The sequence below is a fragment of the Juglans regia genome, chromosome 1 (genome assembly GCF_001411555.2).
Source record: "Juglans regia cultivar Chandler chromosome 1, Walnut 2.0, whole genome shotgun sequence".
Classification (NCBI taxonomy): Eukaryota; Viridiplantae; Streptophyta; class Magnoliopsida; order Fagales; family Juglandaceae; genus Juglans; species Juglans regia.
In genome coordinates, this window is record NC_049901.1 from 39,687,687 (window position 1) to 39,711,671 (window position 23,985).

Consider the following 23,985-nt stretch of genomic DNA (forward strand, 5'->3'; position numbering starts at 1 on the left):
TGAAAACAATTTAACTAATTCAATGTGGAGCAAATATAGATGATGTTTGTTAAATTTGAAGATAAAAAAGCATTTGGCTAATCTAATGCAATGCTCTTATAACTACTATATATGATGTTCATGTTTTATCACGTCGTCAAATAATTTAAAAGAACAAAAATTATTTATTTGTAATTAATTATTTCTTATAAAAATAATTATTTTTTTGTTAAAAATAATTTATTTTTATTGTAAATAATCATTATCGTCGCAAATAATCTGTTACAAATATTCATTTTTCTTGTAGTGACACCAGATCATGCATGAATGTATGTAGTAGAGATTTCTCTCAATTAAGTTTGAATGTTATTAATTAATTTCTTCAATGAAGTACACTTGATGTCATGCCAACCACATATTCGATCGATCGATGTGGTTGTATATCGTTTATCATCAATCAAGATCCTTTTATAGGACTCCATCTTACAGTTTAAGGTCACTTTTGATCATTATCATAATTAATTTGCATATATTATATATATATATATAGTTTAAGGTCACTTTTGATCATTATCACAATTATTAATTTGCATAAATCCCCCGTGATGTGAATATTAAAATCTCCTTCTTGAATATGTTTGTAACTTCTATACGAAATAATGCACATCAACAGCTAGAAAAAAAATATATTATTAACTTATGTATATTGTAATAATTAAATACTACATTATTATATTATTATTTAAAATATCCAAAATAATTTTATTATTCTAACAAAATATAGAAATTCTTATCCGAATTTGAGGGTTTCATGCAAATAGGAAAACCATTATCGGTATGTATATAAACTGAGCTCAATAAATGTTATAGGACACACTTTATGAATGTTTATGAAATGATAATTGCAGTTATGAGTGTGCAAGCGCCATGTAGTCATTTTAAAAAAATGAATAAATACGGGACCTACATGAAAAAAATTAATTATTTAATAGTAAACCCTACTATTTTTCAAACCGATCGCACGGTACTTACACACTTCATAACTGTATATAGCATTACTTTTATACATGACTGACTTATATTTAGAAATACTATTTAATTAATTAATTAAATTTAGAAATACATTTTCATTAATCTAACTATTTGTTTAATACTTTTTGTAAGTCAAGTTGCACTTTTCAATTACCAAAAAATGATAAATAGCATCATGTGATACAATCTTGAATGTCTGAAGCCACGCGCCACCCCAACCTCTCCGCATGTGATGATCGTCCATCTCAACCATTTTGTCATTATTCTTTTGTTCATGTGAGCCTACGCCTACGCCTCGGCCTCGTCGTAGGTGAGTAGGGGCTCATAGGACTGTTCATCCGGGTTCCAACCCGGGAACCCGGGTATACCCGGATCCGGATCCGGGTTTCAAACTTGGGCCGAAACCCGGGCCGAATTGATCCGGGTCAGACCCGGGTTGGAACCCGGGTAAATCCGGGTTTTTCAAAACCCGGATTCCGGGTTCCGGGTTGAACCCGGATTTTTGTGGTGAACACTCCTCAACAATGCCGAAGCTTCTCGATGTGGTTTGTGGTGAACACGAAAATCCTCTCGCTCCCACAGCACGACCATAATCCGTCCGTGAAATTCAACAATCCCGACATCGTCATCGTATTGTTACCACCATCTTCACCTGAGCCACCCCCACCTCGCATTTCACCCATATCATAGTAAGCGCTTCTCGCTTGTGAACTAGTACTATTAGCCTTCTTCCTGTTCGTCAAATTTAGAGAGCAATCGATGTCTTCGATGACAATTATGGACTTAGAGCTCGTCTTCATCAGCAGCTTCCTCAGGTCCGAGTTGGTATGCACCTCGGTCAGCTCCAAGTCGTAAATATCGTAACCCAGATAGTTTGCCATGGCTGCGATCATGCTTGATTTCCCTGTCCCCGGCGGTCCATAAAGCAGGTACCCTCTTTTCCAGGCCCGCCCAGTCTTTTGGTAGAATCCTTGACCGTTGGCGAAGCCCATAAGATCCTCCATGATCTCCTGGTTCTTTACCGGGTCCATGGCTAAGGTTTCGAATGTGCTTGGATGCTTAAACGAGACAGGCTCCCATGGGTGTCCCCTCGAGTCCAAGGATCCACCTTTCGAGTTTGTGTACAAAAGACGGTCCTGGTTCTTTCTACGTATGTCATTTGCCTTTTCCATTATGTAATCCAAGTACGAATCAAGAATCAGGGTTTTGTCGCGTTTCTTGATTCGGAGAGTGAAGCCTCGTTTTTCTTCTGGTAAAGGACGCCACGAGAAAGTTTGAGCTTGCCTTTGTGTGACGACGTGTTCCCAGAGGACGGTGACGCCGTTGTAGGTGTCGACCATTTGAGGATTTAGGGTTTTCGTAACGAGAGAGAGAGAGAGATAGCGAGATTGCGAGAGAGACAGAACTCGGGGGGGGGGGGGTTTCGTTTAGACCCGGGTACCGGGTTTAAAACCCGGTACCCGGATTTGTAACCGTATCCGGGCCGGATAGATCCGGGTTTTTTAACCCGGATTTCGGCCCGGATTAAATCCGGGCCGAAACCCGGAACCGGATCCCGGTTTTTCGGGTTTCGGACCGGGCCGGGAAAAAACCCGGCCCAGTTGAACAGTCCTAGGGGCTCACTCTCAACTAGATTTGTACAAAAACCAACAGGACCGGTCATTGCCGATGCGGACTAGTTCCCAAAGTCCAGAATTAACTGAAACTTACAAAGAATCGGTTGATCGGTGATATAAAATTAAGAAAATCGACGTTGACAGATTTGGTTTCGGTCTAAACTAAACCTAAACTGTCAAACCGGCCAATTATATATATATATATATTATATTATACGTATATAAAACGACGCTGTTTAAGATATGAGTTTTATAAAAAAAAATAATAATAAAAATAAATAAATAAATAAATGAAAATACATCATTTCACCTAATTTTCATAAACCCTCATTCTTAATATTCTTCTCTGTCTTCTTCTTCCCTCTGCTTCTTCCAACTGCAACTTCTTTCCACCGACAGCACAGCCCACCACTCGCCTCTTCCTTCACAGCGACACAGACAACAAACTAACGAACCGCACCAACTCATGCCGACATCGAAAATGCTTGTTTTTCCCACTTAATCAGTCATTCTAAAACTCTCTAGACACCGTTGATGGGATACGTCGATTTTAGACCGAAACTGCACCGAACTAGCCCTACTTCCAAGTTCCCAACCACGATTCTCTATAGATTGATCCTCTTTGGTTTTTATGATTTTCAAAAACTAAAAAATATATTGTTAAGTTAAAAGATAGATTTTACGAAAATAAATTTGTAAATTAATGTGATTTTATATTATACATTATATATATTCTATAACTTGACGTATTATATCAATTACATTAATTTAAGAATTTATTTTTGTAAAATCGCAAAAAAATTTATCCATTATATATATAGATGCTTTGAATTCCAACTTTAGAATTTAGCGTCTCCTCAGATAGTCCTAACTCCGTGCATCTAGATTACTTTAGTGTGTGTTTGGATGTTAGAGTGAGTTAAGTTGAGATGATAAAATATTGTTAGAATATTATTTTTTAATATTATTATTATTTTGAGATTTGAAAAAGTTGAATTGTTTATTATATTTTGTGTTGAGATTTGAAAAAATTGTAATGATGAGTTGAGATGAATTTGTGGGGTTACCGCTAGTTTAAAATTTTTTAGTTTTTTTTTAATATTTTTTTAATATCGTCAATCATTAAGAAAAAATAAAATAAAAAATACACAACTTTACAAATAGTCAATTTCTTAATTATTAAATTAAAAAAATAAAAAATAAAATACATGAGCAATAAGATTGAGAGAGCAAATTCATTGTTTAAATTAACATTTTCTTTTTGGCTATTCATTAATATTCTTGGATAAAACACCCAATTCTTATGATCCTCTTCTTGTTTAGTAAATTACTTGAGGGTGTCGAGATAGAAGAAAAAAATACTTCCAGTAATTACGGTCACGTTATCTCACAAATTTGTATAAAAATTTGAACTTTATTACTCATCGTCTTCATATACTATATTTTTTTAAAAAATTTTTTTATTTTTTTTAAACTTCTTAAATTCTTCTACTTATTATCTATATATTATATATTTTGTAAGAAAAAAAAAATGTGTGGTGTATGATGATGAAGAATATAATTTTTTAAAAATTTTACAGCTTGATTATGTTTTTTTTTTCAAATTTTAAATTTAGATTAACATTAAAAAAAAAAAAAAAGGAAGAGCTTTGCTTTTTATTTTTTATGTGACTTGCCTCGTTTGTTTTGGGAAAATATCTCATCTCATCTCATCTAATCATTATAATTTTTTCAACTTCCAATATAAAATAAAATAAACAATTCAACTTTTTCAAATTTCAAAACAAAAATAATATTAAAAAATATACTCTAACAATATTTTATTCAATTTTTTAACTTTAATCTCATCTTATCTTATTTTATCTCCGAAAACAAACGAGGCCTTAATAACAAAATGCCAGCATGACACCTTAATTCGGGGTTTCACTTTCCACCGACACGTCTTTCCACGTGCACACCGCGCGCCCTCAAATGCATGACACACGTCAAAGAGTACACAAAAAGCGTCGCCCTGCCTGAATACAGCCTATTGGTTAGATGTGCCTGCATGCCAGTGAAATGTTTGTGTTAATGTCAGTGAGCATCCACGCGCTGCTTTCCGTGCTAGCTCTAAAGGAGAAGGGTTTTTCGGAATTGAACTGTTGTAACTTGTACCGTTGTACATGTTCAAATTTCAAATTGTTTTGATTTCTCTCTTCGTGGCCTAACTTCACTTGGAAAGTAGATTTCTTCGCACAATTTGGTTCATTCAATGATCATACCCTTTTTGTCTGATGTGTTGCTCCACATGCTGAAAAATGCATTAGAATGAACATCATGGCATTCACTAGAAGAAGTCAAGTACAGCTGCCTGCCTCCTGCTGCTGCTGCTGCAAGGTAAGCCTGGTCTTGACAAGCTAGGGAGGCATATAGGTCGAGCTGCAGCTCCCTCATCAATGGCAGCCATATTAGGTCCAATGGGCGCTGCATGTTTTGTTAGATGATCAGTACCTCTCCTACCTTGTACACTGAGCCTCGTGTTTTCATTAAAAATTCAAACCATTTGTCAAGATAGATAGATAGATATATATATATATATATATTTATATTATATATATACCTCTTTCGGTTGTTCAATTCTGAATGCAGCTCGCGCAAAGCGCCCCCATGGTGGACCCAAAAACCACCCTGGATTGGGTTGGATGGATTTTTGCTATCCTTGGGGCACATCACCGATCCTAATCCAAGACTTTTGATAAATTTAATTATTTATATAATATTTTAAATATTATCTTGGAACTCCTCCTCAATAATAGAGAGACAAATTTAGCTAGCGTCCGTTTGGATAATATTTTAAACAATCTCATATTATTATTATAATTTTTTTAAATTTACATATAAAATATAATAAATAATTTAATTTTTTTAAATATCAAAATAATATTAATATTAAAAAATAATATTCTAACAATATTTTATTTAACTAATTTAAAACCATTTCATCCCATCTCTAAATCCAAACAAATCCTAATTCTCCTTTATTTTGATCCACATTAGATTTAATAATTTAATAGCTAAAATATATTTGAGCTGCATTACTTCTTCAAATTTAGAGAAGCATCATAACTATAGCCAATATTATTTCATTTTTTTCCCTCTCTCTTGCTGAAAAAGAAAATACAAAAAAACTCTCATTTTATCTTCTTTATGTTTATCTCTACCTCTCCTCGCAAAATCATGGGCAGTAGATTTTAAAATTTTGATTGTTGAAAAAGTAGATTAAAAGAATATGATTATTTAGTTTTTTAAAAAAAAAAAAGATAGTTAGACAAAGGGACAAATATGATTATTAGATTTTGACAAATAAGAACGTTGAAAAAGTAGATAAAAAAAAAAACAACATGAGCATTAAATAAAAAATTGACAGGTAAATAAAAAAAAATGATAATACGGAGAACATGAAATAGCTAACACAATTTGAAAGCTTAAGATTGACATTCTGTAAATTTTTTATCCGAGTTCTAAGAGGTAGAGCGAGAGAGATAATTATATAAAGTAGATCAAATATCATATATTGACCGATTATTAATGTTATTCGAGAAGTTTATTTAGACTTCTGTTAGGTATAAATTTCAAAAGTACAAATTTTTTATAAGCCTTTTGTAAAAATATGGCTCCCATAAAAAAGTGAGTCTTTTACAATTTTCTATAGTGAAATCCGTTTTTTAAGGGTTTGTACGAATTTGTGTATTTCGACTTGTATATATCATTTCTTAAAAAATGATGGTCTCCTTAACTAAGACTTGTGCCTAAGGCTTCGTTTGGATAGTAAAAATATTTAATCTCATATCATATAATCATTATAACTTTTTTAAATTCCTACATAAAATATAATAAATCATTTAACATTTTCAAATTTCAAAACAATAATAATAGTAAAAAATAATATTTTATTTAATTTTTATCTAAAATCATCTCATCTTATCTTACTATACAAACCGAACCTTTTACTAGTTGAATGATAATAATCTTAATTGAATTGAAGAATAAGGAAGGAGATTAAGAGTCGGCTACTCTAGCCCGCTCACTTTGATCGCTAGTTATTTTTATAACTTTTTATTTTTATTTTTTTGTTTACATTTTTTTAATATATTTAAATATTAAAAAAATATATCAATATATTTAAAATTACTTTTTTAATCATTAAATAAAAATAAAAAATAAAAATTTATGAGCGGACAACAGACCGGTAGATTGGTGCCAAAATAGGTTTTTTCGGGAGAAATACTTTGGATCCCGAATCTGAGATCCAAATTTGTGTCCTAAATGACATTTATTTTTATTTTTATTTTTTATTTAATAATTAAGAAAGTATTTTTTAATGATATTATAAATTTTTTATTTATTTTTTAAATATTTATGATAATTAAAAAAATACATAATAATAAGAATAAATAAATAAAATCCTATTTGGAACCCAAATTCGTTACCCTTTCGATAGCTATAGCAATACTATTTTTCCGGAGATCAAAGGATCTAACTCTAACCAGTAACCAGCCCGCCAGCCCCCGGATATGAATTGACAGCAATCCCACTGTGCAGGGGACCACCCAGAGTTGGCAATAACTTATTCAAATCACTTTTTTCCTAACGGTCTTGCTTCCAACTGTTTATTTCATTACAATGTTGTCATTCATTAACTCCAATAATAACGAGATTGCCATCCCCATTGACTGGCCAGAAACATCTAGACCATAGACGCTTCCTTCCTGGAACTCGGAGAATAAAAAGACCAATTTGGTCAATCGTAGGACAGAGACCCAAAAAAGAAAGAAAAGAAAAAACCAATTAAGTTTGTCCACCTACTTATCAATTCATCTTCGTTTTTTCTTCCTTCCTCTGGACTTAATTGGAATTTACTATTTAGCCCGTCGACTTGAAATATATATTACAAGCCACTTTACAACAAGTCAACGCAGTAACACCAATTCTTCAAGAATATTAAAGCTGTTATAAATTCTGAATTTTTTATTTTATTTTATTTGAATTTTAAATTTCAAATATTAAAAGTTTACTAATATAGATGTATATATGCACATAGCATATAATACCTATACTTATATAACATTCTTTTATGAATATATGTGTATTATAATATGTAGGAGCAAGTTTATGGGTCAAGTCTATTTTTATATGAGTTTATTCGTGAACATTATTTGCATTTTATTTGCATTTTATTTTAATAATTAATCATAATTTTGTGTTTATAAACAAACTCATATAATAAATTAATCAAGTATAATTGAGCTAAGTTCGAATAACTTGTTGAGTGTAATCTTATCTAGATTACATTAGGGGTGCTACCTGCATGGTGCGGGATGGGCACCCCCTCCCCGCCCCCCACCCCGCACCATGCGAGGGGGAGAGTTTCAAACCTGTCCCGGTAGCGGGAGTGGGGTTGAAACCGCACCTCACCCCGCCTCCCAATCAATCTAGTGATTCATTGGGTCTATAATTTTTTTGAATCTAAATTTTTGTTAGATTTAAATTATAATATAATATAATTATCAATTTTATTCAAATAAATATAAACTCATTAGAGTTATATTTTAGATTGACCTCCTAAACTAACTTTTATATAAAAGATCAAGACAATACAATATTTATTTTTAAGCAATGTAAGACTTACAAAATAATATTTTTTTATTATAAATTTGGGAGGATGTGGGGCGGGGTCCCGCTGGGATCAGCTCGCCCCCCGCCCCTGCTAGAGGTCTTTCATGCAAGGCGGGCGGACGGGGGCGGGGTAGGCCCTCGCTGCCCACCCCTAAGTTATATTCCTACTTTAAACAAGTCTCACATATTATTAATTCGCTGACTTTCAACCATAATTAAATTGCTATATGCTTATAAGAAAATGATTAATTTATTTAATAGATATAAGCACGTAGGCAAAAAGTAAACATAAAACAATAAAAAAAGACCCCAAACATAAAAGGAATTTTGTGTTAAGATCAGTCAAAATAATTCTCAATACGTAACAAAGTCTTTAGTTTCAACATGTTAGGGAATATAGTATTTCAAGAAAAATTATTTACATCAGTCACTATTTATTATCTCATATCTTATAAAAAATACACTCACATCTTATGAAAAATATACATATATCCTATAAAAAAAAATCGATAAGTGTAAAATATGAAAGTAAATAATAACTAATTCATAGAATTCCTCGATATTCCAATTCATTTAACGTTAATTACTTGAAGAAAAACAAAATAATTGGTCAAACAAGAGTTAAAAGTGAACAAAGAAAAGAAAGTAGAAATACAGCTGAGCTACTCCGTCCATAATCAACCAATATTTAATCTATCAAGTGGAACTAATCCGAAGATTAACTCCACTAATTGTGATTAAGCCTTAATTATTATTGTTATTATTATTTTAAAAAATCATATTATTCCATTAATTTATTATTGTAAAAGAGGAATATAATTATCACGCGTAAAATAATGGTTACTTCCTCGAGAACATCGTCTTGGCTCGTAGAATCCACCGTACTACTACATATTATTGAACTCATCGATTTTACTTAAATTATTTAAACATTTTCATGGAAAGCCAATCTGGATTTTTCAGTCATTTTGTCTACATTTTAGAACTTAAGTAGAAAAAAAAAATAAAACATGTATTTTTATGATATTTCTTGAATATTAATATTTATAAGAATACTAATAAATATTATATTTTTATTTGACATTTAAAAATTCATATATATATATTTTACTGATAAAAAAGGGATTCAGTCATACGATTTTCTAAAAAGGAATAAATATGAAATACAGCTTATATACAAGTACAATAAGTTTAACTTTTTATTTAAATATTGTAATAAAGAATTGATCGTAATTGGCTCAATTAGATCACTCTTATTGGATTAGCTAAAAGTTAAATATATTGAGTATTTAGCTATTAGAGAGCAAAATATACTCACAATGAATTAACTAAATTTTAAATATTTGAAATTTAGTTACAGTGATTTTTAAAAGTTTTTTCAAATTTGAAGGTTACTGTACATACATCAAATACATATTTTATTAATTATTTATCTCTCCCTTTCTTTCTATAATATATTTTATCACAATTAGTATATTAATTTGAGTTAGTAATATATTAATTTAATAAGAATATAATTATTAATTAATATATAATAGGTAGAATAGTAAAATATTATAAAATAATAATTAATCTATAGTAATGAATAAATGTATAATCTAATGTAGAGATTTGATGTGAATAATCAAAACTAAATTCATCTTATATTATTTTATTGTTATATAATGAAAAAATAATTATTTTAATATGGAGATTTATATGAATAAAATAGTCAAAAGTAAAATTTTTTTTACATTCATAAAAAATATCATTTGACTTTGGCTAATCCAATAAGAATATTTTTACACATTGCTCAGGAATAGAAAATTCTTCAAGCATTAAGCTTTTCCCAGATAATTAAACATAAATTCAATTGTTTCTTAAAAAATTTGAAAATTCATCACATTAATAACCTTTTCAGATAAGGATAATTTATGTCTCGTTTGGATAATGAAATGAGATAAGATGATTTAAGATAAAAGATGAAAGTTAAAAGTTGAATAAAATATTGTTAGAATATTATTTTTAAATATTATTATTGTTTTGAGATTTGAAAAAGTTGAATTATTTATTATATTTTATTTAAAATTTTGAAAAAATTATAATAATTAAATGAGTTAAGATGAAACATTTTAACTGTTCACATAGTCCTTAATCATATGAGACCAAAATTTACTTCAGTGTGCTGCATTGTATGCCAATATATATATATATATATATATACACAACTTTTTTGAGAAATTTACATCAAATCTTTCAAAGCATTTTATAATGTGAATTCAAAGCATTTTATAATACAATTCGAATCATTTTGAGTTATATAAAATTTGAATTCTATTTAAAATGATTCGAATTGTGACATTTAAAATTGATAAAAGTTTTTTACATAAATCCCAAATTCAATACCAAAATAATTAATTAGAATTGAAATATCTGACATTTTTAATTAACTAATTCTTATATATATATATATATATATATATTTAAGAATGACCTGGTGACAAGAATTTAAAATTTAACAATTAACAGTAATGCAGCAAAAGCAAGGGTAGGAGGGCAAACACGTAAAATAGTCTCCACCTAAGCTGGGGGGATGTAACTTTGAAGGAGAGGCGGGAGGGGAGGAGAGGGGTCCAGTTGGATGGATGGGATGCTATATATAAATGGAGTCTGCTCTCCAATTCTCTACCACCCACGATTCCGCTGGCCCTAACTCTCTCTCTCTCTCTCTCTCTCTCTCTCTGATTCTTCCTTTTTGGAAAGTGAGAAACCAAGCTCAGAAAATTGACAACAGAAGAAGAAAGGAAGTAGATCGCGAACGCTAGAAGTAACTAGAAAAAAAAAAGCAGTTTTGAAATTTCTTTGGACACGTCTGTCCCAGGTATTCTCACTGATTAAGGTACGGACGGAGAGACTTTCTTCGTTTTACTCTCGTTTTTCGATTCTGATCTGGGTTTGGCATTTGAAATTTTTGTCTTCGTTGGTCTCTACGTGATTTACGAGAAAGTGGAGGTAATGGGAAAGGGATGAAGCTTTATATTTTTAATGTTGCCTTGTTGTCTTTGCTGGGATTTTAGAAAATGAGAGATCTGGGTTTCAAATTTCAAACCTCTTAATTTTTTTTTCTCGGCAGCCAAACAAGGCGTCAAGATGGGAATTATTAGCATGATTTTATTGTACGTTGCGACTTAATGTGTTTCCATATATTTTAACAAGATCAGATGAAATGGTTTGGATTTCGCTTTTGGTGTTTTATCGTTTTCGGGGTCAGATCTGGCATGTTTTTGCTGCATATTTAGGAACTGTTATGCATGGGTTAATATCAATGATCGTGCGTTTCAAGTTGTGTGGTTTTTTCTTTTTCAAAAGAATTTCCCTTTTGCGGTTTTCTCTTTCCCATGGTTTTCATCAGTAAGAAATTTTTAAGTTTATCTGAAAACGTCCATTAGTCTTTTTTTTTTTTTGTTTCGTTTAGTTTTCGGAAAGCTTAGAGAAGGAAACAAAAATGGGCCAATGCTAAACTTTGAGCGCCGGTCTCTCTCTCCATTCAAAGCCTTTCTTTCGGTTGTTTCTACGCAGGATTTGAATACCTAGGACTATCTTTTTTTTTTTTTAAAGGTTCCTGAAAACGGATATTGAAAACGGACCATCTGCGTACATATCGTGTTTGTGTTTTACGTTCTTGAAAAAAATGAACTCGCTTTTGAGTAGTTTTTGCTTTTGTTTTTACTTATTCTTCATCTGAACCATAGAGACTGACGGTGTTCTGTTTGTACTGTAATTCGTCGAGGCAATTGATTTGCTTTAGTTGTATGGGTTTTCACGATGCTTAATATCAAGCTTTTTCGCTGCATGTTGGTGTCTGGTTCGTGTTTCTAAATATTATCACCATTGGTTGTAATTTCCTTTCCATGACAAACACAGAGTTTCTCTGAAAACAGTGCTCTGATTGGCGACAAACGTTGATTGATTCCATTGGGTCGTTGAAATTCATCATGGTTGCTACTGCTGCTACATCCGCATTCTTTCCAGCTGTATCCCCCACTCCAGACTATGGTACAAAGACGACGTCCAAGCTTTCGAATTTAGGAGGGATGAAGTCGAAATCTGCTAGGTCTTCAAGTGGCTTGCAGGTCAAGACAAATGCCCAAGCCCCTCCCAAAATAAATGGTACCTCGGTTGGGTTGGCAACACCTGTAGAAGGTGTGAAAAATGAGTGCGACACATTGTCACCTGCCCCTAGGACTTTCATTAACACGTTACCTGATTGGAGCATGCTTCTTGCCGCTATCACCACAATCTTCTTGGCTGCTGAGAAGCAGTGGATGATGCTTGATTGGAAACCAAGGCGGCCTGACATGCTCATTGACCCTTTTGGTCTTGGGAGAATTGTTCAGGATGGTTTGGTGTTCCGGCAGAATTTTTCTATTAGATCATATGAAATAGGTGCCGATCGTACAGCTTCTATAGAGACATTGATGAATCATTTGCAGGTATGATTAATTCTTCAAATTTTATACCACTTCTTTAAAATCCAAAATTACATCCTTTAACAGGCCGCTCTGATTTTCTTGAATAGCATGTGTCTGAGATTTTTTTTCATGAGCTATTGCCTTATTCCTCCTGCTTTTGATTCCAGGAAACTGCCCTTAATCATGTTAAGAGTGCTGGACTTCTTGGTGATGGCTTTGGTTCAACGCCAGAGATGTGCAAAAAGAACCTGATATGGGTGGTTACGCGAATGCAGGTGGTGGTAGATCGCTATCCTACTTGGTAAGCCCACCACTTCATGCATATGGTTTGCCCTCTTTATTTGCTGTTGATCACGAGCTGTTGATTTTTGTCATTTATGTTTATATTTCATTTTTTGTTTATCCATTTTCCATATACGGATTTGATGATCTTATCCTACATTGCCACCATCTCCTGTAGTTTGCAGGGCTGACTGTGTAACAAAGAATTGGCTCCATGCTTAGCTCTATTTACTTGTTTTAGTACTTAATTGCTCTAAATATTTACTAATTTTTGGGGATGACACCTATACAAGGTCGCAATTTTATATCTAAAAACTAATACACCATTTGTTTCTTTGTGGGACAATTTATTTCTTGAGACCATTAGTGTATATGAGAAGCTTAGCCTATCTTAATCAAAAGATTTGTTATATGATAATCATGATTATGGTGTAAGCTCGTTTTAAAGGTTAATCTACTATATAAGTATTATAATCATTACAACTTTCCCAAACTTCCAAACAAATCACAAAAAACAATACAACTTTTTCAAATTTCGAAATAAAAATTATATTCAAAGAATTTTTTTACTTTATAATATTTTTATTCAAATCTTTTTATACTTTCCCAAAATCCAATAAAGCATCTTAACTCAAATCATTTTGCTACTATTTACAGAAATGCTGAGATATTCTACATGTCCAAACGGGCCCTTAGTGTAATATTTATAAGCTAAGTATATTGTAACTTGGCTGTAGGACTTCAACTTTACTATGAATGATGACCTCTTCATGCTTTTTGTGGTTTCTTTGGAGAGAAAGAAACCGGTGCCGAATCTCCAGTCTTTCTTTCGTAATACCCTCATGGGAGTGTAGCCTGAAATAATGATATGCTGTTTCTATTTTTATACTTACCCAGAAATTTTAGCTCTCTTTCCTGGGTGTGAGGCTTAACATTTTGAGGAATCTTGTTTTGATTAATATATTTTGAAGTCAAACCGGTGTAAATTAATTTTGTTGCAAATTATATGATATCTGTTTTCAGCTTTTTAAGAACTTTTTTTAAATGTCATCATGATTGGGATGTACCAGAATCCATGGATTATAAGTTGTTTTGTAGCTTCAGGAAAGTGGTCAATGGAGATTGATGGCTCTAATTGATTTTGTTCTTACAGGGGTGATGTTGTTCAAGTAGACACTTGGGTCAGTCCATCTGGAAAGAATGGTATGCGGCGTGATTGGCTTTTACGCGATTCTACATCTGGTGAAACTCTAACGAGAGCCTCCAGGTAGATTGTTGCAGAGTTAATATGATTTATGTTACATCCTATCTTGTACTTTTGGCGATGACAACCAAACCGATAGAAAATATATTTGTTTTGCTTGAGATGATCCTGATTGTAAAGGTGTTGAGAAGTGATTTATATGGGATGTATAGTAATAAATTTTAGGTATGTCAGCATGTAATCTGTGTGCGATGATATACTTGGAATGGTATCAGCAGAATTGATCAGGGTCTAAATGGTTGTGTTTTTCGGTTTTGATGATCTGCAGTGTTTGGGTGATGATGAATAAACAAACCAGGAGGTTATCTAAGATTCCACCAGAAGTACGAGGGGAAATAGAGCCTTACTTTACGGATACCCTTCCTGTTGTGGAAGAGGATAGCAGAAAACTACAAAAGCTGGATGACAATACAGCGGACTTTGTCCGTACTGGATTAAGCGTAAGTTGATTTTTTTATACAATAATTTGAATCAACATTTTTTCTTTGTAAAATTAAATCTTGGTTGCTCTACGATGGTAAATTTTTTACCTTTCTAATTTGTAGCCCAGATGGAGTGATTTAGATGTCAACCAGCATGTCAACAATGTGAAGTACATTGGCTGGATCCTTGAGGTAGATGTCCAAGCGAATCCTTTCTTCTGTTTATTCCCTTGCACTTCCCCTATTCCCCATCTCTCTCTCTCTCTCTCTCTCATTAATCCTCTCCTACCTTTGATATCTGTTCGCTAGATTCAATATGCATGCTAATATTGCGTGCCCTGTTCAAAGATGTAAGTCAGATCAAATCTGGCCAGAATGTATAGTGGAAATGGATCTGACTGGACAACCATTTCTTGGTATTTATTTAGAATATTTTACATGCCAGAAATGACTGTACAGACCCCTTTTGATTGTGCTTGCATGCTAATATTGATACTTTTTTTTTTTTTTTATTGATAAGAACTGTTGAATTTATACGCCTTGGAAAAGATTTGTTTTTAGCCGTCACTTTTTAAAGCTCCGAGTATAGAAACTTAAACTTATAGTCTAATTCTTTTAATAACTTCGATTTCTTTTGGTCTTAATAAGTTCCCGTCACGGTGACATTCATCAATTTCTGGTCCATCTGCTGCAATTTTGTAGTTCAGTAATCACTTTGGTTGTCCAGCAAGGTTTTAATGACTTCAGTACAGCATGCCATGTGCACACCTGTGCTTGTCAAAGTACCCATTCCTGCTTTTTTTTTTTCATTGCCACAATAATGTTTGCCTTTTAGCTTTCATCTTTATTATTTTTTATTGCCTTGTTGCTGGAAGAAAGATTCCTACTACCAGCCATCTTGGTCCTGCAATACTTTGATTTCTTTGAGCTAGATATCATCAGACTGCAGTGTGTGCTGATCTCAGTTAAAAACTTCATCTCTTTTTCAGCTGTTTGGGGGATGCCTCAACATCACATTGCAAATAAAACAAATATGTATTTTCCCTATCCACACCGTTCTTTCAACAACCCCTCAGTTTAATTATCAACAGAAGTTGTTTCATATCTGTTTTCAGGGTGCAAATATTCTTATCACTCAAATCCATTGATTTGATATGTGAGAAATTAAAGTACAGGATGCTCCGAGAAAGTATTGGCTTGTGCATTAACTAAGATAAATCCATCGATTGTGGTTGTTGCAGAGTGCTCCATTGCCGATCTTGGAGAGCTACGAACTTTCTTCCATGACTTTGGAGTATAGGAGGGAGTGTGGGAAGGACAGCGTGCTTCAGTCATTGACTGCCGTCTCCTGCAATGGCATTGGTAATTTGGGAAATTTAGCCGACATCGAGTGCCAGCACTTGCTTCAACTTGAGAATGGAGCAGAGATTGTGAGGGGTAGAACTGGGTGGAGGTCCAAACATGCCAGCAACTTTGGGACTCTTGGTGAGGTTCCAGTTGAAAGCACCTAATACATGAGTGCCTTGAAGCTGGTATGGCAATAGTCTCCACTCTCGGCGCCCATGGCATGTTTAGAATCATCCTGCACGTGTTCCTTGGATCTATTATTCATATATGTTTCTTTTCCTCCATATAATATTCCTTCTGTTTTGTCTTCTTTCGTGAAAAAGCATTCCTATTGTAAGTAGCTCTTTCTGTACACACAACTCTCTCTCTCTCTCTCAAGGCCTCCCCTTTGCCCGCCTCACCTGGTTGGTATGGTGGACCCAAAAGGTGCAATGTCTGCCATTCTGGCAGTTAACCTTAGCTTTCTGGCATATCTGGGCGATTCATCTTATTTAATAGCATAACGTGTATATTTTTTTTATACATTCTTTTTATTTTTATTTTTTTTGCTATTCAGAAATGGCGAAATGTCCTCTTATTGCTGCATTTATTGCTGCTGATGACTTCACTTGTAATTCCATTTTGTTTGGATGCAACAGCTTTGTAATGTCTGTGACTGGGTTTTCAATAAGAAATTGGCATGAAATTGGGACACTTGAGTGATTGCACTTTTCGCCATTCATGTTATTATATGAGCTCCTCGATGAGGAAATGAATGTTAAGGGCTGGTTTGAATTCAGATATGAGAAAAATAGTTCTAAATGAAAGATGAAAAAAATAGTTATTATTTCAAGATTTATTTTGTGAGAGAATTTAAGAAAATTATAATAATGAGATGAGATGAATTGAAATATTTTTCAAATCCAAAAGGGGCCTAAAAGTCATTAAAGAGCAAAGATTGTTCGAAATCTCAAGGCGGATCATCCTATTTTATAGCCCATGGATTTGGATAGGATTAACTTGTTATTGTGTTGAAAATTAAGTTGGCATGCATTAGACAGTGATGGCATTATAATCATACTTCAATTTCAATACCGGATCCCACTTTCTTCAGAAATGGGGATTCAAACCTCTAGAGAGAGAGAGAGAGAGAGAGAGAGAGAGAGAGAGAGGGAGTGAGAGGGGTAAGAAGATAGGAAATTGGCATCTACTTGGACTATGTCTATTTTACTTTGAAAAAAAAAAAAAATGGCATCAAGTCTCTAGTCCATAGTCCTATGATCATCCATCCCAATGGACTGCAAAGAAACCCAAGTCTCGCCCAACTAGACAAGTCTCGTCTGGGTCATGCTAGGGCCACCGATGGTAGACCCCAATTATTTCTATCGATGAATTTAAAATGTAATTTTTTTTTTTTGTATTTTTTAAATCCTTTTAAAGATTTAAAAAAAAATTCACAAAGTTATTTAAAAATACTTTCTTAATAATAAAATAAAATAAAATAATATATAAAAAAATAAAATAAAGCATCAATTGGTAACTTTTCTCGTGGATTAATAAAATCGAGTTAAAAAAATAAAAAACAAAATAAAACATTTTCCTAGAGTTAAAATCGAGTCTCTACGCTTTATAGAGTTTGAATCTCATTGGATTAAAAAATGAGAGAAGGCAAAAACAACTGCTCGCATGTCAGAGATTTTGCAAAAATTTCAAATTTTTGTGTGTACAAATATAGGTAATTTACATTTAAATAGAGGCTGGATTTATGACCTAATGTCTGATCTCTTATGCAGGCCGGAGATAGTACCGTTTGATTCAAAGCTAGCATCGCGACAAAATCTAATTAACATATACAATTAGTTTGGAACCAGAGGAGAATTAGGTGGTGTAATGGAATCTTTAGTTAATATTTTAATTAATATTATCTTAAAAAAGCAAAAATAAAGAAAAACAAAGGAAATTAAACATATGATATGACATGATTTGCAGCATCCTGTGCATGTATTTTCAACAAGTGCATGCATTATGCCCAAAAAAAGACTGACCCTATAGCTATATATCACTACAATCAATGCTTCAATTAGGCTAAGGTATAATAGAAAATAGATCAAATGGATGCATGATGCACTGAACTAATCATGGAAACACATAGCTAGAACGTACATTAAACTAAGAATCAAGATTAATGGTGTTTAATTTGGATATATACATACATACATATATATATAATATTTTGCCTATTTTCTAGTGCTTTCTTTTTGCAAACTCATGCATGCATGCACATGAAGAAGTCCACTCCACCAGCACGAGACCTCACATGATTAGGCACTAATCCTAGCTGCATAAAACTACAAAAAAAAACAGATCATGAGCTGAATTAGACTATTAATTAATTAAAAGAACATAGAAGAGAGAGATCAGACGTCTAACCAGCCAATCATGTAAAAACACTTCTGGGTTTGTTTACAAAACTAGTTTACTTTATTTGGTAGGTATATAGATATAAGTTCATGATCAATTACAATATTTGCTGAGATGGGACAAGAGGCTGATCAAAGCCGCGTGCGGCTACCGGTTTTGCAGAAAAACTGATTGATCATCAGCAGTATTAACCGCAGTATCTAGACCCCCTTCTTCTTCTTCCACGCTGAGGAACGATGAATCCGAAAATGGCACGTCTCAGACATGCCGACATTGCCACATGCACCTTGTCGATGATCGGGCTCGTCAAGGAGATGACGCTTCTTCTACCAGCTTTGACTTGAAACCTTCAAACACTTGGGGTCCATGCAACTGATCTTTACATGAACTTTAACAACTTCAGGTCAACTAAGTCATGCTGAAACGTAAGCTAGTTAATAATTTACACATGTTTAATTAGTACTAACGGGAAGTTTGGAGTGATATGAGAATTTTGTGTTTTGTTTTAAAGTTTAAAATATTATGTTTTAATATTATTATTGTTTTGAGATTTGAAAAAGGTGTATTGAAATTTGAAAAAGTTGAATTGTTTATTATATTTTATATAGAAATTTGAAAAATGTGTAATGATGAGATGAGATGAGATGAAAATTTTGTGTTTTGTCTTGTACCCAAACATGCCCTTAAAATTCATTCAATTCGATGGAAGTATCTCAAGTGACAAGTTAGGTCTTACTTAACAGAAAGCTCATATATTAATATAATAAAAGTAAAAAATAATATTTACAGTCATAGAGTATGCAATCGTTGTGTATTTTTTTTAAAAAATAAATAAATATGAGATTCACATAAAATAATAATTTTTTAATAATAGATCACATGATTCTTTTAAAAAAAAATACACGACACTTATATATATAGTTCATGACTATATCTAACATTGCTTAGTTAGAGTTTGAACGTTTTACAGTTTTAGGACCTAACGCGTGACCTAATAATTACTCCATTAATTAATTTGTATGCAATGAGGAGGTTGCACTTGATAATGATTATATAGTCGACGCAAAAAAAGCATCCGATGCCGCCCATATCAAATTAAAAAGAGCCTCTAATCCGTAGTACTTACTGTTTAATCAATCATGCTAATCCATTTAAAAAAAAATGTTTATATGTATTTAGTTTTAGAAAAATGCTAGCTAGTATGCAGCCTAGCTTTGCCTCCTTATTTTAATTGCTCATGTATTTAAATTTTTTATTATTTAATAATCAAGGAAGTAACTTTTAGTGTATTAGTTTATTTTTTTTTTATTTTTTTTAAATATTTAAAGATGTTTAAAAGATATGAAAATGAAAAGAATAAAAAAATAAAATATAGAATTTGTACTAGTGGGCATATTGCCTAGCGGTCAAAGCTGGGAAGCACATTAGCATTATTGTTAGGCCTCTTTTGTTTTTATAGATGAGTTGAGAAAAAGTTAAAAGTTGAATAAAATATTATTATAATATATTTCTTTTTAATATTATTTTTATTTTGAGATTTGAAAAAGTTGAATTGTTTATTTTATTTTGTGTAGAAATTTAAAAAAATTATAATAATTAGATAAAATAATATAAGATAAAAAGTTTTGTGAAAGTAATCGAGAGCTTAGTTTTATTAATATAATTCCAGTCACGTACGCCTCGTTAATAATCTGAAGTACTACTGAATATTTACCACCATTGCAAAACAATAAAACTTAAAATACTTTGATCATTATGTTCATGATCATATATTTTCAAGGAGAACCATGACTTAAATTAGCTGTCTTAAACCTGACGTTGCTTACTAATTTGAAATCAAGAATCTACTAATACGTACCCCTAAAAAATAATACATACAACATTAAGATTTATTAACATCGGCTCGAATTGAATTATGTAATATTAATTAGTTGCTTTATAATAACAAAGGAATGAGATCATAATTAGTTCCAACTCCACATAAGAGTCCTCTCTTCGTAAAAATAAAAACGAAATCTAATTATTAAATTCAAGTCACGAATCTAATTACTACATATTAGGCATATGCACTGTTACCACTAAGATGGTAGCTCAGTTGGTACAAGCTAATATTTCATGGTCCCGAAATCAAGAGTTTGAGTCAGGACATAAGTTGAAACTACTTGTAATAGTAAAGCTTGACCTTTGGACTGCCATGAGATGAGCTTTGGACCATTGGACTGCCATGAGATGAGCTTTGGACCAGTGGGATACTTTGGGAGTGTTGTAGTGACGGGCTCGCCCTTGGAGCAATAGTATAACTCAAATCGGGCATTTCACATTGAAGAGAGACTCCTATAATCATACCTAGGAAAGATTAGTACACTAGTCGCCTCCCACCTCTCTTTTTGCTTAGAAAAAAAAAGGCATACACACTATTATAAAAAGAAATATTATATTCTCAAGTTGGTGTGTAGAACACATAACTTAATAAAGCATTTACTTGAAATAATTTAATTTAAAAAATAAATTTTAAAATTTAAATTTTACAAATCAAATATTTTCACGTAATGTATATATAGTGTGATTTGCACGGTAACTTAAAAATAAGAATAACTTGCAAGCATTATCAGGTTTTTTCTCTTTTCTTTTTTCTATCCTTCTAAATATATACTCATATGCATATATATATATATATATATATACACATATGTGTCATGTGTATGCATTAAAAAAGTACTTTGGGTGGATCTAACAAGGAATATTTCAAACACGAATTGAGTGGACGCAAGAATTGAATCTGATGAAATTGATTGAATGTACCGACAGCGGGTCCAAACTTCAAAGCATGCTTCAATCACTGTATGCACGTGGCCTCATCCCATAGGCCCCTTGACCTCTTTCGTATATATATATATATATAGAACACCAACACCCACACGTTCATGACCAGTGAGCACAAGCCTCCAAACAAAACACTGAGCGGCCTTTGATCACCCACAAAGTTTACAGTATGCAACCGGACACAACATCTGAGTCGCCGGGATCTGACGTCACAAGCACGGTCTTCAAGGATACCGAGCTCACCTTGGGATTACCAGGAGAGGCTCGTTTCTCCGGAGGAAAGACGTGCTCGAAACGTGGATTCATCGAGACGTCCATGGATCTTAACCTGGGGGACTCATCATCATCAAGCCATACGCGTGGTAAAATTCTTGCTGGCCAAGATTTCAGCTCGGAAAGTCTTGTCTCCGGCGCCGGGAAACCCTCAGCTGCTAAGTAAGACTATTTATATATCTCACCATTTTATTATTACAACTTTTTACCCTAAAATTTAGTTCGTTATCAACTTATCAATCAGCTGGCCTGAAGGCATACCCAGTAGCAGTAAAAAAGAAATGAAGAACTCTTTGCATGAGATATTTAACATTTTTTTGAGAAAATTCAAGAAAAAAGCTAATTAGAGGTACTGGTAATTATTTGTGTAATGATAAGAGGAAAGGACGAAACGCGCGTTTTATAGCTCGTTCGTCTCTTCATACAAGAGTGATATATATCGTTTTCGTGGATCGGAATCCTCTCATACTCATGACTTTCTTAGTTATCTTAATTATATATTCACATGAATTGATGTTAGAGTCTTCACTTTTCACAAACATGGTATATACGATTCATTTGAGTAACTTATATATATATATGCGGTATGATCGATCGCAGGAGACAAGAAGTGGTTGGGTGGCCACCGGTGAGATCGTTGAGAAAGAGGGCGTTGGAGGGCTGCAAATACGTGAAAGTGGCCGTAGATGGAGCACCATACTTGCGTAAAGTGGACCTGGAGATTTACAATAGCTACCAGGAGTTATTGAGGGCCTTAGAGCAGTTGTTCATGACTTGCTTCGCCATCCACGGTGAGCATACACACAAACACACACACACACACATAATATGCATGTATGTGGGTTGTTTTATGCTTAAATAATCTTATGAATCTGGTGCGTATAACGTGCGTACTACGGCCGGATGGCCATATACAGGTAATTATGTGGGCGAGGGGGAGAGGAAGGTTATGGATCCAATGAAGGAAATGGAGTATGTGCCTACTTATGAAGACAAGGATGGTGACTGGATGCTAGTTGGCGACGTTCCTTGGAAGTAAGTGATCCATAAACGTATTCGATTCATTCACCATTTACTCACTTTTGTTTTTGGGGACAACTTTAGGTTACAGCATTTACCGAAAAAACACTATGGATTCCGCGAGTACTACCTCACGACATAATTATCTGAAGATTCTTCTTCTTTTTCTCGGGGGTGGGGGCCTAGGTTGGGGAAGTTAGGAACTTTCGTTCATGCATGTACTGTCATGTCCTTTTGCAAGATATTTTAGCATCTTCTTTGAATCATGCATTTGATCCGTTTTTCCTCTGAGTTTCAAATAAGTTTTTTCTTTGGCCGATCACTCAATTAGACTGATTAATCAAGTTTTGATCTTAAAGTGACTTAAAACTTGCAATTGTGGGTTTATTTATAAGTTAATGAAACTCGTGATCGTCTTCTTCCATTTAACTAAACTTAATTCATATGATTTACTTTCCCCCTTTTTAATGACAGAATGTTCATAGAATCGTGCAAGCGTATTCGCTTGATGAAAAGCTCAGAGGCTGTTGGGACGCTTGGTAATCCATATTTAATTCCGTCTTTCAGTAGTATTTATGCAACGTCTTGTCTTTTTTTGGTTTTTTTTTTAATACAGCTCGATGATTATATAATATATATATATATATATATATATATATATACAGCTCCTAGAACTCATCCAAGATCATGCACGTATAATGAAGTAGCAGCTGATCAACAATTGAAGGCCAGGTAGAAACCAAGCGATCGATCGAGTCCTTGAATGATGGTAGATTCTAATTGTATAGATGATCTAGATCATAAAATCCAATATCCCCATTTTCCTTTGTTAATTGGGAGATCATCATAAGTAGTGCTTTAAGATGAGTAGATTAATAAGAGAGAAGATTTGATCTTGTACTAGTTTTTCCGTAATTTGATTTCGTGTAATATACCTTTGTCTGTCTTATATAAAAGAGCACGTACGTACGTGCAGGATATGGTACTACATGCGTGTGATTTTGTTTGTGTATGTTCTTGCAGTTAAAATATTAATATCAGATAATTGGTACGTACAAAACAATGCTCAACGTACGTACGTACAGATCATGATCACCACCTTAATTAATTTTAATTCCTGGGTTACAAAATCACATGATATAATTTTCTTAAGTACCGTACGTCGATTCATGATCTTGTTCTAGCTTTTACGTACTGGCCAGCCAGCTTCATGCTGATGAAATATACACACACACACAATATTGGGATTACGTATTTATTTGCTGCGCAATGGAGGAATCTCATGTCCACATATCAAAAGCCATTAATACATGATTTGATGATCTCCTGGGCTGATCAACCGTCTATGTATGGTGTTGATCAGTACCTATGGAGATTGAGCTAGTATCTGTACGATATTTCTTCTCTTTTCTCTAGTGGAT

At 33.2% G+C, this 23,985-nt stretch overlaps 3 protein-coding genes across 7 annotated transcripts; 2 read left to right on the forward strand and 1 right to left on the reverse strand.

The window, feature by feature from the left end:
* Positions 1-1,529: 1,529 nt before the first annotated feature.
* LOC108992666 (AAA-ATPase At5g57480-like) lies at positions 1,530-2,351 on the reverse strand. Its single transcript, XM_018967272.1, has one exon. The coding sequence runs from the start codon at positions 2,349-2,351 to the stop codon at positions 1,530-1,532; it is 822 nt and encodes a 273-aa protein (XP_018822817.1).
* An 8,477-nt stretch (positions 2,352-10,828) lies between these two features.
* On the forward strand, positions 10,829-16,741 carry LOC108992677 (palmitoyl-acyl carrier protein thioesterase, chloroplastic-like). 5 transcript variants are annotated; one of them, XM_018967289.2, is made up of 7 exons: positions 10,829-11,160; positions 12,186-12,754; positions 12,901-13,034; positions 14,169-14,282; positions 14,548-14,719; positions 14,825-14,893; positions 15,943-16,741. In XM_018967289.2, exons 2-7 carry the CDS (start codon positions 12,257-12,259, stop codon positions 16,210-16,212), a joined length of 1,257 nt encoding a protein of 418 aa, XP_018822834.1. In that variant the 5' UTR covers positions 10,829-11,160; positions 12,186-12,256; the 3' UTR covers positions 16,213-16,741. The 5 variants fall into 5 exon arrangements, with proteins under 5 accessions (XP_018822834.1, XP_018822835.1, XP_035548368.1 ...); XM_018967290.2 differs by having other exon boundaries at positions 10,944-11,160; positions 12,203-12,754; XM_035692475.1 differs by having other exon boundaries at positions 10,944-11,142.
* Positions 16,742-21,370: 4,629 nt separating this feature from the next.
* On the forward strand, positions 21,371-23,552 carry LOC108992656 (auxin-responsive protein IAA1-like). Its single transcript, XM_018967261.2, has 5 exons — positions 21,371-21,706; positions 22,145-22,335; positions 22,462-22,579; positions 23,039-23,103; positions 23,230-23,552. The coding sequence occupies exons 1-5, from the start codon at positions 21,441-21,443 to the stop codon at positions 23,298-23,300; spliced, it is 711 nt and encodes a 236-aa protein (XP_018822806.1). The 5' UTR covers positions 21,371-21,440; the 3' UTR covers positions 23,301-23,552.
* Positions 23,553-23,985: the final 433 nt, after the last annotated feature.

Bases quoted from the DNA above. Each gene is read 5' to 3' on its own strand.
- LOC108992666 (XM_018967272.1), bottom strand. From the start codon at position 2,351: ATGGTCGACACCTACAACGGCGTCACCGTCCTCTGGGAACACGTCGTC.
- LOC108992677 (XM_018967289.2), top strand. From the start codon at position 12,257: ATGGTTGCTACTGCTGCTACATCCGCATTCTTTCCAGCTGTATCCCCC. The intron at 12,755-12,900 runs GTATGATTAATT...TTTTGATTCCAG, and splicing joins CATTGATGAATCATTTGCAG to GAAACTGCCCTTAATCATGT. The intron at 14,894-15,942 runs GTAGATGTCCAA...TGGTTGTTGCAG, and splicing joins ACATTGGCTGGATCCTTGAG to AGTGCTCCATTGCCGATCTT.
- LOC108992656 (XM_018967261.2), top strand. From the start codon at position 21,441: ATGCAACCGGACACAACATCTGAGTCGCCGGGATCTGACGTCACAAGC. The intron at 21,707-22,144 runs GTAAGACTATTT...GATCGATCGCAG, and splicing joins GGGAAACCCTCAGCTGCTAA to GAGACAAGAAGTGGTTGGGT. The intron at 22,580-23,038 runs GTAAGTGATCCA...TTTTAATGACAG, and splicing joins GTTGGCGACGTTCCTTGGAA to AATGTTCATAGAATCGTGCA.